This window comes from Anomalospiza imberbis, chromosome 1 (genome assembly GCF_031753505.1).
Source record: "Anomalospiza imberbis isolate Cuckoo-Finch-1a 21T00152 chromosome 1, ASM3175350v1, whole genome shotgun sequence".
Lineage (NCBI taxonomy): Eukaryota > Metazoa > Chordata > Aves > Passeriformes > Viduidae > Anomalospiza > Anomalospiza imberbis.
The window spans coordinates 12,285,155-12,301,155 of record NC_089681.1 but is presented as its reverse complement, the minus strand read 5'-3'; the positions used below and the strand labels follow the sequence as shown (position 1 = coordinate 12,301,155).

General features: G+C 44.5%; 1 protein-coding gene and 1 long non-coding RNA gene across 2 annotated transcripts; one reads left to right on the top strand and one right to left on the bottom strand.

Moving 5' to 3' along the window:
• Nucleotides 1-702: 702 nt before the first annotated feature.
• C1H8orf76 (chromosome 1 C8orf76 homolog) lies at nucleotides 703-9,706 on the bottom strand. The gene is made up of 6 exons (XM_068181742.1): nucleotides 9,556-9,706; nucleotides 8,863-8,958; nucleotides 6,409-6,552; nucleotides 5,102-5,619; nucleotides 2,097-2,229; nucleotides 703-992 (listed from the first exon to the last, which is right to left on the bottom strand). The coding sequence occupies exons 1-6, from the start codon at nucleotides 9,667-9,669 to the stop codon at nucleotides 786-788; spliced, it is 1,212 nt and encodes a 403-aa protein (XP_068037843.1). The 5' UTR covers nucleotides 9,670-9,706; the 3' UTR covers nucleotides 703-785.
• Nucleotides 9,707-9,825: 119 nt separating this feature from the next.
• LOC137469216 (uncharacterized) lies at nucleotides 9,826-11,401 on the top strand. Its single transcript, XR_010996402.1, has 2 exons — nucleotides 9,826-10,296; nucleotides 10,882-11,401. It is a non-coding gene; the product is annotated as an uncharacterized lncRNA (long non-coding RNA).
• Nucleotides 11,402-16,001: the final 4,600 nt, after the last annotated feature.

The window sequence follows — 16,001 nt, the reverse complement described above, 5'->3', positions numbered from 1 at the left end:
AACTGAAAGCACAACAGACGGAGCTGGATGAGGCAGAAACAACACTGCCAGTTTTCACAGCAAAGATCTTCCTTGCAGGCTTTTACAAAGGATATGATCTGATGAAACACTCTTCAGTACATATAAACAACCTTGTCAGTTTTTCTCCTTCTCGTCTAAGTACACTGAACACAAGACTACAGCTTGTTTGATGCCTGCAACAAACACTTGGCTTCCAAAAGAGAGTATCTCCTAGTTTTAAGTTAAATATTTATTACTTAGATTTCCTTCCTAAAAGATATGGAATTATTGTTTTTGACAATTTCTCAGCATAAATATATTTGAGATTTCTAGCTATCCATCTCTGAACAGGAAATCACCATAATGTTAATCAAAAAATATTAGAATAATTACTTAAGAAAATGGCTAATTCCATGGCTATAAATGCAACAACATCAAATTTGATACCAAGAAACTTCCAAATTAGACATCAGAAAGGAAGCTTCCATCCCACCAGCATTGCAGGCCTCAAAAAAATCACATGCACTTCAAGCACAAATTGGTGAGGATTATGATGGAAAGCTACCTCTGAAAACTGAAATCTTGATCTGTGTTCCTTATAATTTTAAATACAAACAAATCAGTAAACCAAGAAAAGGATGCAAGATTAAGAGTTTAAATATGGAGATTTATATCTACTCTTAAAAGAAATACAAATAATAATTCTTTAAAAATGTAATATGAACTTTATTGCATGTATCATGCCATAATCATTTGGAGATACAAGAATAAATACAAAAAAATGTCTATGTTAGTGAAGGTGGGAGATAAATGTCTGAATAAAATTGTCCATCAAAGTGACATAAATCATCTTGGAGATCACCAAACCATTTGATTTCAAATTCCATAACTGAAGCAGTTACCAGTGATGACAGTGCTGAAGGGCCTATGCATTTTACCTCACCCTGAAACTCCTCTTTTAGTTTTTCTGGTATAAGATCCTGCCCCATAGCCTGCAAAAAAAGAGTAAGAAAGAAGGGAATCAAGAAAAAACTTGCAGAAAAAAAGCCATCAAGCATGGCGTTAATAACAAATCTTTACAGGCAAAGCCCTTGTCACATGAACCACACACCATCCTGGAGAAGTTTCCAAGCCATGATGAAGTTGCCTGCCTTGGCATTCGGCGTTCAGGGAGAGCTGAGACCAAAGCTCAGCACTGCACAACCCCTCCAGCTTCAGGCTGCACTTGCACAGGGGGGTTTCACTCTGAATAGCAGCAGAAATCTTAACTCCAGCTCTGCATTCAGTGCTCACCTTGCATCATCATCAACACTGAACTGCTCCTGGGGCATGTCCGAGCAAGGGAAGCAAGGAGAGAAGTTTCTTTTCCCAGCCTTTCCCGACCCTGAAGTAGCCTGTGTGCTACTGCCCTCTCATGGATGCCATCCCTCCGACTGCCTGCAGCCCAGCAGTGGCTTGGCTGTCACTAACTTAAAGCTGAAATGCTGACAGCAAAGTTAGAATCTAGCTGGCTTTATTTTGATCCTTACGATAAAAGTCAGAAGCTCTTTAAATAGCACTAAAATATTAAATCTCTGTGAAGAGATTAAATGCAATATTGCTTTTTTCTGTTATTTTTTTTAAAAACTGGTACGTTGCTCAAAACAAAAAAATGCAAAAGAAAGTCTCTGGCTTTTTCTGGAAATACATAGTACTTTTTATGCAAGTGTAATACTGCTGTGGCCATCAAAGTAATCTGCACTTCCATTTCAAACTAATGATTCACTTTGGGGCATCTAAAACTCTTGAGATAAAATGTAAATCCCAGGAAATGCATAGTGCTGATGCATCTGCAAATACAAGTCCAGTGAGAAACTTAACAACACTGCACATTCCTGAAAGGAGAATCTCAGCAGATCAGAGATCCACCTGTGTGACGCAGGCCAGGGCTGGACAGGCACCTCTGCCAGTTCCAGGTAACACCCTGCCAGCAGCCTGCCCAGCTAATGCCCTGTGCTTCCTGGCACACTTCATGAGCTCAGGGGAGTGTCATGCTTTGAGCACAACCAGTCCACACAGAGAACTGAGACCCTGCACACAATGAAACATCCTCTTACTTTGGCCATCAACAGCAAGGAGTTTTCATCGAAACCAAGAAGAGCCACTTTGTCATCGATTTCTTTTTGACATTTTCTGTTATTCTCTAGAACAAAGGACAACTGTTGTGACTGGGTAAGCTGAAGTAAAAGCCTGGAATGAGAAAGACAGTTAAAAATTGACACAGCTGGAAAAAGAGTAAGTCAGCAGACCTAAAAACAACCATAATGGTTAATACTTTAATTAACACAATACTTTAAAACAGTTTTTCTTCCTGACTTTTGCCTACTGCAAAAAAGTCAATACATGTGTATCAATCTACCACTGATATTGTATATTTGTGCTATAGAACTACTGAGAAGTATTTTTGAAAAACAGTATGACAATGGCTCTGGTTGCCCTATGCAAACATTTCTGTCCCCATATATTCATCACACCATTCAAAAGTGAGGCTGGGACCTGTGAGTCATCGTGTCCTTACTATGGCCTAACAAGACAGCAGCACATTTTTGCCTATGGAACCTGGAAAGCTACAAATGTGAGGGTTTGGACAAATATCAAACATCCTCCCCACCCAGGCCAATCCTGGATTATTTTCTAAAAGCACTCATGAGTTTTATGTTCCAGGCAATGCCCCAGGAGCTCATGCCCACCATGAACTGCTGAAGGTTACACACTCTGCCCACAACAGGGGTTTATGTCACACAGGGCCCTGTCACCAACTGCTTGACCAGCAAGAATAGTGGCAGTTCCAGAGTCCTCTTCATACAAGGACTGCAAAACAGGTCAGCAGAAGAAATATCCAGGTATCTATGCATTTGTCTCAAATCCACTGTCAGATTGACAGTATTATGCTTATTTTACACTTCTAGGAACTTAAGAGACATATTGCACTATCTCCTGTGAACTCACTGAAATTCACAACCGGCATTATTGCAGAGATTAATATCAGTTTTAGAGAATTTATTAGGGTCTAGAGAAGGGCCACAAAGGTGATCAAAGGCCTGGGAAGTCTGCTGTTTGGGAACAGGCTGAGAGAATTGGGTTTGTCCAGACTTGAGAAAAGAAGGCTTAGGGAAGACCTCCTCACCATGTTTCAGTATTTAAAGGGCAGCTACAAAGAAGATGGAGACTCCCTTTATACAGGGAACCACATGGAAAAGATGAAGGACAATAGGTAAAAATGTTAATTCTGGGGAGATTTCAACTGGACACAAGAGGAAAGTATTTTACAATGAGATCAGTCATTAGAATAATCTCCTCAAGAAAGTTGTGGATTTCCGAGGGTTGGACATTTTAAAGATTCAGCTGGAATGGGTGCTGGGCCTTCTTGCCTAGATCATGATTTTGCCAAGAAAGGATGACCCTTGAGGTCCTTTCCAACCTGGAATTCTATCATTCTACAATATTTAACCAAGGGACCATTAGAACTTAGCAGCGTTGTTGCTGAAAATGTGATTAATTCAAGCTTTATGCAAAAAAGAAAAACAACAAACTTTTTTATCCCATTTACTGAAGGTAAGTGAAGCTGGTGTTATAATAATGGTGTGTGTTTTAAGGAAAAGACTCAAGCTCTGAGATGAAAACTTTCATTTGAACACCATAAACATCAAAATTTACAAATGTGAATTTCTCAGTTAAAATTTCACTGAAATAACATATGCTTTGTTGGTTCCAAGCAAAAATGGAAAGTATTTTTAATTTATAAAGTATTTTTGTTTCAAAATTTGCATAAATTTAATATAAAAAATAATGAAGTTCCAATGAAAATTAAACAAAAAAATATTCCAATTTTTTTCCCAAAACTATGAGAGTCAATTATTTGTGATGCATCAACAGAGAACCTTATTTTCTACAAAAAGCAGTGCTAACATCCCTTTTCCAGGTGCAATTTATCCTGCACATACATGTATACAACATCTAGATCCCACTTAAAATCCAACAGACCTGAAAATATTAGACAACCTGCATAAGCCTTGGGCAGGGAAGAAGCTTATCCTGGACAAGTGTATCTGCAAATATAAACCACAGTAACACTCTGTGAAACTGTGCAGCCAAGCAAGGAAATGCCACCATTTATAACTGTCTCAGCTCTGAACCATACACACTGAAACAAGCAACACAAATTATTAATATAAATGTACCTTCAGTATTCAATATCAGTACTAAATCAATTAACTTCTTCCGAGTAGCAATTAAAGTCTTCATCTCTTAGTCTGGAGTACAGTTAAAAGCTACTGTTTGAGCTTTTTTCATTTCTTAAATCTTGCCCCAGCAGGCAGTTATAAAGTGTTCCCTGTAAACATTTCTGGAGATTCGTAAGATGCCTTTAAAAACATTCAATGACTGATACATTACTGAGAGGAAAGAGGGGGAAAAAACATCCAAGATTATTTTAACAAAACCGGTTCCTAATTATCTCTTTGAAAGATTATGTTTTGGGGATTTTTGCTGTATGCAAGAGTTTTAGGAAGAGGGAAAAGAAAAGGAAAGAACATTTTAATGCAGCCCTGTCAATCAGTTGTCACGGAGTTCATTTTCCAGCCTCATCCATTATGCAGATTGGGGTATCATTATAAAATACATTTTCACTCAAGCATGAGGCTTCAAGCAAATAAGACAGGTGGCACTCACAGAAGGAAGACTGACTATGCCTTCCCTTTGGGCACTTCTGCTACTGCATCTTTAATACCAGACGAGGGAACAGCAATGGTCTAGCAGGAGCATTTGTTGAAGAACAGACTCTTTTGTATATAATTACTTGAAAAGATTTATAAGCTCATTAAAAAACTCTTTACTTCTCAGCTGTGCGTGACACTGGTTTACTCTTTCCACTCAGACTCTTCACAGCCACCACACTAAGTAGATTTTGCTTTTTAGATCTGAAGCAACAGTAGGGTGCTTCTAAGTTAGTGTTGCCAGCTCTGAAACAAACACTTAAATTGAAAATGCAAACTGAAAACAAAAACTGGGAAAAATATGCTCTTGACTGAGAGAACATTATTCTAAGAATACATCAAGTTACCTTGCTCTAATAAATGAGGCACATGCTTTTATCCCAACTTTCTTTAACATGCTCTGCTTCCAGGCCTTGGAGTCTGCACATTTCTCTTTGTCCGTCCGTTCCAGTTCTCCTGAAGTGCAGAGGAATTCTTTCACTGCTTGGCTGCTGGGACAAGTCACTGCATTCTCCCGCTTTGTTTCTGCAGCAAGGCTGAACCAAGGGCCTTCCTTCTGGCCCTCTGATCTGTGAAGCTGCAAATTAATCTCTCTGCCAACTGATGTTTTGAAACTGCTATTACTTACACAAACCTCTTCAGACCGATTTAGATTTGCCTCTGGAATGACCAATGGAGACAAATTCTTTAGAAGGCTCATATAAGCTTCAGCAAGTAACTTCCAGAACCAGGGATTGAAAGGATGTAAGCAGATCAGTTGCTGCAGACACATCATCTTTTTTTCTACATTTTCCAGACCCTGGTAAATGGAAAACTGCAGGTTGAGAACCGTTGTTAAGTGATCTGTGTTAGTAGCGCTGTTTCTCTAGAAACAAAAGATAATAGATTAAAACCAGGAGTAGAACAGAATTATCCTTCAGAGCCTATGAAAATGTCTCCCTAAATAATGACATACAAATGTCACAAGGTAATTTTTAAACTTTACAAAATGGTGCTTTTAATTTAAAATGATACAATGGGATACAGATCTTGCACAATCAAGCTGACAGCATTCCTTCTAGATGCCTTGTCCCAGTCTGAGGCAAGAAGGTCCTAAATGCTGTCATTTGTTTATGTGCCTTCAGAGTGTTTTACAGCTGCCTTTCTTTGCAGCATAAATACCTTTTATATAAAATAAAAATAATCAATAATATTCTAGCAGACTTCAGAGCCTATGGACGTTTTCCTTTATGGCAAAAACTCTATTTGTGGCTAGATACTCTTCTTGGTGGCAGTTTGGCAGCAAGTATATGGAAATAAAAGGGAGTTTTGAACTGTCACTTGTATAGTGGAAAGATTTAAGCACTCATTTATTCCCTTTCTTATAATTCCTATTACATTGCATTAATTCTGCCTGGCAGAGCATGATATTTAGTCCCTTCCAGGACTACCAGTTTCCCTGCACAGGGAGCTCATTGTGGTACAGGGTGTTCCAGTTTCTAAAGAGTGATTATATCTGCAGTGACAGTTACCCTCTGTTTACCAAATACTCTGAGCACTGAACATCCTGAAGGATCATACACATGAAAATTATTTTCCAGAAAACGGTCCGTATAGAAGAACTACTGGCAATGTTTTCATGTTCAAAGCCTAAAAGAAAGACTGCGCTATTTACCATTTTTTCTGCAATATCCAGAGCCTCCTTGTGCCTTCCCAGGCGAGATAAACACCGAGCCTGGCCCTCCTGGACATCACGCCTCATTGCAATGTTGCTGGCAGGTAAGAGTAGCAGGCAGTCTGAGTATTCACACAGGGCTTTCTAGGAGTGTCACAGGGAGAAAAGCCAACAAAACAGGGAGAGATTTGCATTTTAAAGCAAGCCTGACAGCACATTTCCTTTCGGACTACAGTCACAAAGGGAATTCAGAACCTGAAGTCCACATTTGCATTTCTCCAGACTCAGCTAATACCTGTGTGAGCAAGAGACAAGGCCCCAGTACTGCACAGCCAAGCCTAGATGGTGATGAGCAGCCTCAACTCTAACTCGTGCTGCGGCCCAAGCAGGATTCACCACACATCTGTCCACCTCTCTCCCACCACGCTTGATCCAGAAAGGATCATTTACTGCCCTGGGTAATAAGGCATCTTTTCCCCCAGCTCAGTGATCTGAGTGCTCATCCTAAATCTGCGGGACCTTCTTTCAAAACCATTACATTCTCCACGGAAAGGTTTGAACATGCAAGTACCTCACCTCAAATAATCAGTAAGTCAGAGAATACCACAAGGAAGGTGAATCTCCATTGTTCCTGTAGGCTGGTTTTAATGTACTTGAAATAAATATTAATTGGGTTACAGAAAAAGGCAAGAATGAGCAATACTTCTGCAGCTTAATGCTCAGGGCACTCACCAGGACTCCAATTAACATTTAAATACATTAAATTAAGTCTTCAGTGAAGCTAAGTCTGGAATCTTGATTTCTCTCCCTTTGTGTAAGTGCTTAGAGAGAAGACTAAAGAGCAGTGCTCATTCTCCCGTCTCTCAAAATGAGTATTTAATTATTCCTTGCAAACTTTAATGGTTCTAACAGAAAGAGCTTCTAAATACCCTAAATAATTCCTAGCGAGATGGCTGAAATATTTTTCTTTCCTGATGCTGAGCTCACATTCATTCTTAATCAAAAGAGGGAGCTCCCCTCTGCCCAGTGCATGCAGCAGCCACTGGTGAAAATGGATCACAGGGTTGAGGACAACCCCGTTTGCCTTGTTATGTGACAAAGGGATATAACCTGGTAAGGTTCAGGCATTATGAATCCCAAGCAGATTCTACAGTCATCTATATCCTAAAAATGGGCACAGCTTAGATCACTGCTGTCCTTGACACTTCCTATCTAGTGGCCTATCCTGAAGTAAAAAGCTGATGATGAGAGAAGAGATTACTACCCCTATTTACACATTTCCAGCCCACTTTCTAAGATCAGTGCTTCCAAATCAGTAATTTTATGTGCAATCAAGCTCTGGTTCTTGTTCCACCAGTGATCTAGGTTAGCAATAAAACTGAAAACATTTCTAACATGAATCACTGCAACAGAAAAGAGTTAGGAAGCAATGGTCTCATTTAGCAGCTACGTGTGACCACAGCCTGAGGCAGCTCTGCTATCAGCACCCTTTTATGAATCCCATCAGGACATCTCAGCTGAGACCAGAAAATATCTGTCAGGTATACACAGGGCTGCAGTAGTGCTGAAATAACATCTGGATCAGTGCCAACTGAGGTAGAAAAAGATCTACAAATCCAGTGGGGAAGGCAAAAGGAGCAGAGTCAAAAGTTAGCTGGAGGGCTTTGAAATCAGGGAGCCTGTAATGCAAACCATAGGCTGGAAGAAGAAGCTACACGTGAAACAAGGCCCGGGAATGCTGATTTCAACAAGGAAACAAGGTAACGAAATACAAGATCCTGCTACTAGGACGGCAGAAGGCAGGAGAGCATCGCTGGGGAGGAATGCGGCTCAGGAGGTACACAGAGAGGAGAGGTCCGGGACCACTGCGGGCAAAGGCGCAGCCGGCCCTCCGGAGCGAGCGGAGGCGGCAGGGGCCGGGCACAAGTCATGCAGAGGCGGCTCCGCGACCGGCAGGAGCCTGGCGGCCACTGCAGCTCTCCTCCGACAGCGGGGGGAACTCTGAGAAAGGTGAGCCGCGGCCACGCGGTGCCAGCGATCTGACAGCCTTCGTGGGACACGGCATTATCCCCGGGCGCTGAGACACCCACACGCCTGACTCCGACCACGACTTCCCCGGCCACGGACACCCAGCGACACCCGCTCTGCTCGCGGCGGAGCTGCTGCGACGCGCCCGCCTGCCGGGGATCAGTTCCGGGGCAGCGCCGCGTTCCTGCCCAGCCTGCTGCAGGCTGACTCCCGGATGGATCGTGGCAGAACGCCGATCTGCTCCGCGGCCCGGCCCGGCCCGTTCAGCACGAACCAGGAGCGGGATTAGCCGCGGCACGGCCGCCAGACCCGCAGGCCGCGGCACATAGTGCACGTTCCCCCTGGCGCAGCACATCGGGGACTGCAGGACCGCCCCACTCTGTGTCCCCACAGCTTCCCCGGCCCCTGCGAGCGCCCTGCAAATACCTCGAAGTGCCGCTGCCGGAACGCCCAGTCCGCCCGGAACTTGCTGCTCGTGATCCCGTCAGCGCCTTCCCCGGCGTCAGCCGCGCTGTGGAACCACTGCGGGCACACGGAGGGCACACAGAGCCGTCAGGGGCCGCGCTGTGGAACCACTGCGGGCACACGGAGGGCACACAGAGCCGTCAGGGGCCGCGCTGTGGAACCACTGCGGGCACACGGAGGGCACACAGAGCCGTCAGGGGCCGCGCTGTGGAACCACTGCGGGCACACGGAGGGCACACAGAGCCGTCAGGGGCCGCGCTGTGGAACCACTGCGGGCACACGGAGGGCACACAGAGCACACACAGAGCTCACATAGAGCTCACACAGAGCTCACACAGAGCACACACAGAGCACACACAGAGCTCACATAGAGCTCACACAGAGCACACGCAGAGCACACACAGAGCACACACAGAGCACACACAGAGCACACACAGAGCTCACATAGAGCTCACACAGCACACGCAGAGCACACACAGAGCACACGCAGAGCACACACAGGAGCACACGCTGAGCACACACAGGAGCACACGCTGAGCACACACAGAGCACACACAGAGCACACACAGAGCTCACACAGAGCTCACACAGGAGCACACGCAGAGCACACACAGAGCCGTCCCGGCCCGCCCCCCCGCCGCCCCGAGTCCTCACGCGTGGCTCGCAGTGCCGGGCGCCGCACGGGGCCCCGTCCCCGCCGCCCTCCCGCCGCTCCCGGCTCGGCGCGAACAGCGAATCCTCGAACTCCGGGCCCAGCGCCGGCTCCATCGACGCCGCCGCTCCCGCCGGCCCCGCTCCGCGCAGGGGGAGGAGCTCGGTTACCGCTCACCGAAAGGGAAGTGCCGCCACAAACGAGCAGAACTACAGTCCCGTGCCTTGATAAATTTACTGCGTAATTGTGGAGGTGCTGTATTAGCATCTCGTCCTAGTGACTGTGCATAGGGTGAGTGGGAATGTGTTTTGGTAACTTTTTCATTTGGTTTCACTTCTGTCTCAAAGCAGAAGATGCGAACCTGCCCCAGGTGACCCTGCCTTGTCAGGGGGTTGGACTAGATGATCTCCAGAGGTCCCTTCCAACCCTAAAAATTCTGTGATTCTGTGAAATTTCAGGCTTTCCACGACAGGCTTTCCCAGAAGATCCTACACTGTGCTATGGAAAACGGGGACGCAGCAAAGCGAGCACTGACCCCACACCCCCCTCAGGATGTCAAGACTCAGGCACCGGCCGCCCACTGAGAGCTCTGCGTGCCCCGGCTGCTGCCCTTCCTCATGGTACTGCTGTGCAGTGCGCTGTGTTTTAAGGGTTCAGCTGTGCTGTGCTGTTTCCTCTCTCCAGGCCGTCCATCCAGGAAGGTCCATTTTGTCCCATCTAATCACCACTCATGTTTGGAGAAGGTGAGCTGAAAAGTACTTCCTTAGCCTGCAAAACGGACTAATGAATTTGTCTATACCAAAACACCTTTTGAGGCCAAAGTAGTGCTTGTATAGATGATTTTAAAGGTTTCCTTCTAGAAGACATGTAAAACATGTGGTTTGCTTTTGTTAGTTTTTTTAATTGCTTAAAATATTCTTCCACACCAGCAGAGCTGTGACTGGATGTAGCATGACCTGGCAAAAATGCCAGGGTAGAAACTCAGCTTTGGTAGTTGGATTTGATCAGAAGAATAAAAGCAGATTGTTGTTTCTTTTGCTTGTAAACTTGCTGTTTGGCAAACAAGCCCTCCAGCACAGAGGAAACTGTTCAGCAATTAAGTCTTGAAGGAATCAGCTTCAGTCTTTCTGTTAAAAGTATCGAGTAGGTGAGGACAGTCACTTGTACATGCACATCAAAACCATCTGGCTTCCTCCTTCCTGCAGAGAGGCAGGCAAAGCACTCGGGGGTCAGACTGTGGAGGCTGGCACAAGTGTCTGAACAGTTTCAGCACCTGTAGTGCTCCTCACATACACTGGACACACAAGTTCCCTTTCCCCCTACTACAGGAGTGCAGGTCATGCTGCAACACACCAGTCTGATGAACAAGGCACAAAAAACCAGAAAGACAAATAAACAAAAATCAAAAAGAAAATTAAAAAAAAAAAAAAAGGAACATGAGCAATCAAAGTGAAACTGGCCACAGCTCAAAGGAAAGCACAAAACGCAAGGCATTCCCAGGGGCAAATCCCACAGCAGCTGGTTGGCTGCCAGCTTGGATTGCAGAGTCCTCCAGGGCTGAGGGTTTTGACCATCACTTTTTCTGAGGATACCAATGTGGTCTACAAAAGGCTCTGTGTTGCAATGCAGGGAATGCCTTTGTCTGGTAAATCAGTGATAGGAGAGCCACGATTCCCAAGTGCCACACAGGGGGCCTAGCAGCTGACTTGTGGTTTCAGTAAGTCATGGGCAAAGTATTGCCTCTCTTCTTCATTTCTTCTTTGCCTGGCTCTCCCCTGCCCCTGACTCCCCTCAAGACATTTAAAAAGCTCCTCATATATTAGTTACAGAAATGAAAAAATGCAACTTTAAGAAATCCCTCTGCCTTGTCAGCACTGGAAGTTTGCTTAATTTCTCCCCCAAGATCCAAGTCATCAGTATAGCTGCCAGAATAAACAAATTCTCACTGTACTTAAGTAAAGCTGTTTGCCCACGTTTGCATGGCATGATTTGCCTTGATGCTGTTAGCCTTGGTTTCACAGAGGAGAAAACATCATCCCTGGAAGAGGCAGCTTTGAGAGAGCTGAGAGCTCAGATATACAAGCCCTACAAGAACTCGTGCTGCTGCAACTGCTCTGTGTAGGCAGCTTCAGGGATAAAAAGAAGCTATAGATGAGTCTCTCCCTTAAGACAGCCAAGGTCTTACTCCACTGCCAGCCACCAGCTCGGCACATGAACACTGGACCAATGAAAGTGGGCTCCAGTAAAGCTGTGGCCTCCAAGCGAGTTCTGTGCATCAGCAAAGCCATTGTGGCTGCTCACACGAGCGTGGCAGCGGTGAGGGGCTGTGACCCAGCTTCACCCTGGGTGAGCGGGGGCACACTGGGTAGGCCAGTGTGCTTCATCTTGCAGTCAGGGTGCTCAGAGACAGCCCAGTTGTGTTGTGAACACAACTCCAGCGACAGCCAGGGCTTTTCCACACTGTCCTATTGCCTGAATCTTCTGGCCAGAAAAAGAAAATGCAGCATGGAGGACAGAGTTTGTCTAACGCCCTTCTTCTCCCCATTTCCCTGTCCACTCTGAGGCAAAATTAATTAATAAGAATCTTCCTCCAGTGTTTCTTTAATTACTGATGTTGTTACTTGTATTGTGATAGCCTCCATTGGTCCTAGCCACGTGGTTCTTACGCCAGCACAGACACACCACAAAGGCTTCAGAGACCATCAAGCACACACAGCAGAAACAAGAAACCTCAGTCGGCAGCTAGGGCCCTATCTTGGTAGGCACCACCCACACACATTGGCCAGGAATAATGCAGCTCACATGGCTTTATTAAAATATACTGGAAAGCAGCTGCCTTTGGAGAAAAAACGAAGAGAGAGTAGTTCTCAAAGCAAAAGAGCTGCCTGTAATGAAGAGGCCAAGTAAGGCCCACAGGCAGCATCCCTCAAAGGATGGGGTGGCTCCTGAATTAAGTGGATTCTTCCAGACATTGTGAAATATTCATACCTTGAGGGAAGATTAGTTTTCTTGTTGGATAGTCATAACATATGCTCTTCCCTAAACACGTTCATGAAAGGAGAAGAGGAGCAGCTCTTTATTTGCTGACATTGTCTCACTATGTCCTTGTCTCTTACCTTTTATTTAGAAGAAAAGGTCTTTACAGCAGAAACCATCTTTCATCTTCTTTGCATGATGTCACACATAAGGGGATGTTGTCTATGACTATTAGGAGGGTAATACAAATAAAATTTCATGGTTTGAGGCAGACAGGTTATCACTACTACAAACTGCAAACAACAAAAAGCTGTGATGAGCTCAGATGAACTCTAGCATAATTGACAATGATGACAGTAAGTTCTATTTCTAGTTTGATACAACAACAATTGAGTGGGGAGGTGAGGGGAGCATTGTGGAAATCAAAGAGAGTGAAGTATTCATTGTTAATAGAAGTCAAAAGATTCTTAGGGGTTCTTAGGACAGACAGGAGAAGATGCATCCCCCAAAAGAGGGATCATTTGCCTGCTCTACCTTAAGACAGTGCAACCTTTCAAGCCCCTGGCAAGACCTATTAACTAGGCTATAATCCCTCTCCCTCAGGCCTCACAAAGCCCAATAAAGTTGTTATTGCCAAAAGGGTGCACTGCACACAGATGTGTTCAGCTAGTAATGGGTTTTGCAATTATTTTCTGTCTAGTAGGATAAATGATGAGCAGAATGAGTACACCCTTGGGTTTGACCAGAAAGATGATGAAAAGAAAAGAGCAAAAAACCTTTCTGGAAAGATAGAAAGAAAAAAGTGATCAAGTGCTAGAAAGAATCCTAAAGCAGTGAACTTCCCAGGCAAGCTTACACATCTCCAGTACTGATATGATCATGTGTCTGAACTGCTTCACTCAGCCATGCAGTGCAAGCACTGAGTTGTACCTTGATGGTCTGTGAATACAAAAGTCATGGCAAAGGGTGGCATTGCCAATCTACTGCTCTAAGTGGAAAAACAGCCAAGAGTCCCAGGGTTGGGCATGGCAAGGTTTGTATGCCTTCTTCTACACCCTTTTTTCAGTTTTATCAGTTTTTCTGAACTCATTAACTTGCCCTGACCACTGTTATGCTTGTTGCTTAATTGCTACTTATGATGAAACCAGGCCACAGAGACCACAATGGATTTGTTACTTCTCTGGGTTAAAACTCTCCTGCTGCAGTTTTCAGGACTGGGCAGAACCAAGCAATGCTGGTGGCAACTCCTCTAGGACATAATTTAAGACCTTTTTTGCAACAACGCTGAATAAACTGAGCTGACTTACTACAATATCTCTGTCTAGCAAGAACAAAGAGAAACAAATCAAAAGAATTAGAAAAAAATAAGCTACACTGAAGAAACCCAGGGCTTCAGACCTGCCCTTCAATGAGCCTCGCAACTCACAGTTTTTTTCAGACCTTGCTCTGTTTTTCCATATGGAGGCTGCCTCCACATGGGAAACAACCGAACGGTTGATTCTGCAGTGCCTCGTTTCCCATACAGCTTTTGCACTGCTGGAGAGGACTAGTGGCAACTGCTATTAAATTCAGCTTCTATGTCTTCTTATTGCCTTATACAAGTAGCAGTGCCTGAAGGAAGTGAGTCACAGCAGAGGGAAAGCACTGCTCAATGAACACACGCAAACAAAATGCAGAAATCCAGGATGGACTTTGCCCACAACTGCTCCCTTCCCCCAATAATTGCAAGTGAAATGCATTTAGAGCAAAGAAAACTGTAAAACTTACATTTTAACTGCATCAGTGATGCAGTTTTTAACATTGTGGTATCTCTAGGAAAAATGATGAACCCCTTCTGTAACAGGGCATCTGTGGGGCTCCAGTTCTGCATGTTGCGCGTGCCCAGAAATTGCACAGAAATTCCTGCAGCTGGACTTCATCTGGAGGCTCTGGCCAGCTGCTGGAAACTCCAGAACTGAGAGCAGTTACAATTGCAATACTATTTGTACCATCTCTGGTTCAGAACACGTCATTATTACAGGCTATTTTGTGGGCTCTCTTCCTTGCTAGTCCCTTAAGACAGGCTTTGCTGAAGTTATGGTTTTTCCTTTTTGGCTCTCATTTAGGAAAACTAAGAGGAGAATTACTGCCAACACTGACCTTATTTTCACCCAAAGACACAAATCAACTACGTGTGACACACACTTTCATTCCCTTTTTCCATCTTTTCTTTCTTCTACCAAATATTTTAAGGTAATGAAGATCAGCTCAGCACTGAACCTGTAAAAAAACACATATGGGAGAGAAATTAGTCACAATGCTAGTAGTTCCAATAATAGCAGTAGAAACATATATTCGGATATTTCATTTAATGGTATTTGAAGTGCAACAAGTCATTTAACCAACAAAAATGTTAGAAACCACCATCTATCTGAGACTAGGGCCCTCTACAAGCAGTATTTCAAAGCAATACCAAGCCCACAGGGAACAATTTATAGAGGGGACTTTCTGGCATACAAAGGAAAATAGGCAGTACACAAAGTGGCTTGGTATTTTAAATTTGCAAAAATAGTAGTTAACAGTATTGTTGTGAAAACAAATGTAAGCTGAAAGATGCTGGGAAGAAGGGGCTTGGAAAGGGGAAACAACTCAAGGCCAGCTGATCTCTTGTGAAAGTATCTACTGAATTGCAGCATTTTGGAACTGCTGATAACACTGTAAACAAAAGATACCTTTAGAAAAAGGTGACTGCATGCATAATTTGGTGCTTCTTATAACTCCCTTATTAGCTGATGGATTCTTGAAAAAGCATTATTTTTTACCCAAACGAGTAAAACTATTTGGCCAAACACCAAGCTGTGGTGACAACTCATGCTCATCTCTGGTCCTGTGCTTAGGTCACTACTTCAGCTAGAGATGTCACTTTTCAGACTGACATTAACTACAGCACAGCAACAACTCTCTCGCTTTAAACATCTTTTTCTTTGTTGGGGATCCATGTGTAAACACAATGCCCGGTCCTGCAGGAAAATCTCAGACTCGAGTTCCTCCAGTTGCAGCTCAACAGCTGAACAGACGGGTGTGATGAATCACACCAAAGACAGTGGCACTGCCTCCGGCAGGGAGCGGCTGTGAGTGACGGCAGCTTGGGCTCCCCGGAGGAGGACAGAGCTCAACAGAAGCTCTTTCCTCAGACACTTCTCATCTCAGGAAAAGACACAGGTTAGAGCAGCCCGTCCTGACAGGGACTTCAGTGAGGAGGTGGTTCCTATTCACCCCTACTCTTCCCACCCTGAATATTTTAAATACCATAAAAGCATCTGCCCTAATGGGAAAAATCACGCAAACGTCCCAGGGCAGCTGACACGGCAGAACAGCTCAGAAACGAGCAGCTGTACTGACTCACACGTGAAGCTGACCTCACACTGGCTGTTCAGCCAAGTCAGTTCTCCAAATTCAGTGCATCTAAGGAATTGGTGAAATTCTGTTTTGT

Bases quoted from the DNA above. Each gene is read 5' to 3' on its own strand.
- C1H8orf76 (XM_068181742.1), bottom strand. From the start codon at position 9,669: ATGGAGCCGGCGCTGGGCCCGGAGTTCGAGGATTCGCTGTTCGCGCCG. The intron at 8,959-9,555 runs GTGAGGACTCGG...GTGTGCCCGCAG, and splicing joins CCCGGCACTGCGAGCCACGC to TGGTTCCACAGCGCGGCTGA. The intron at 5,620-6,408 runs GTAAATAGCGCA...TTTTGTTTCTAG, and splicing joins TGGATATTGCAGAAAAAATG to AGAAACAGCGCTACTAACAC.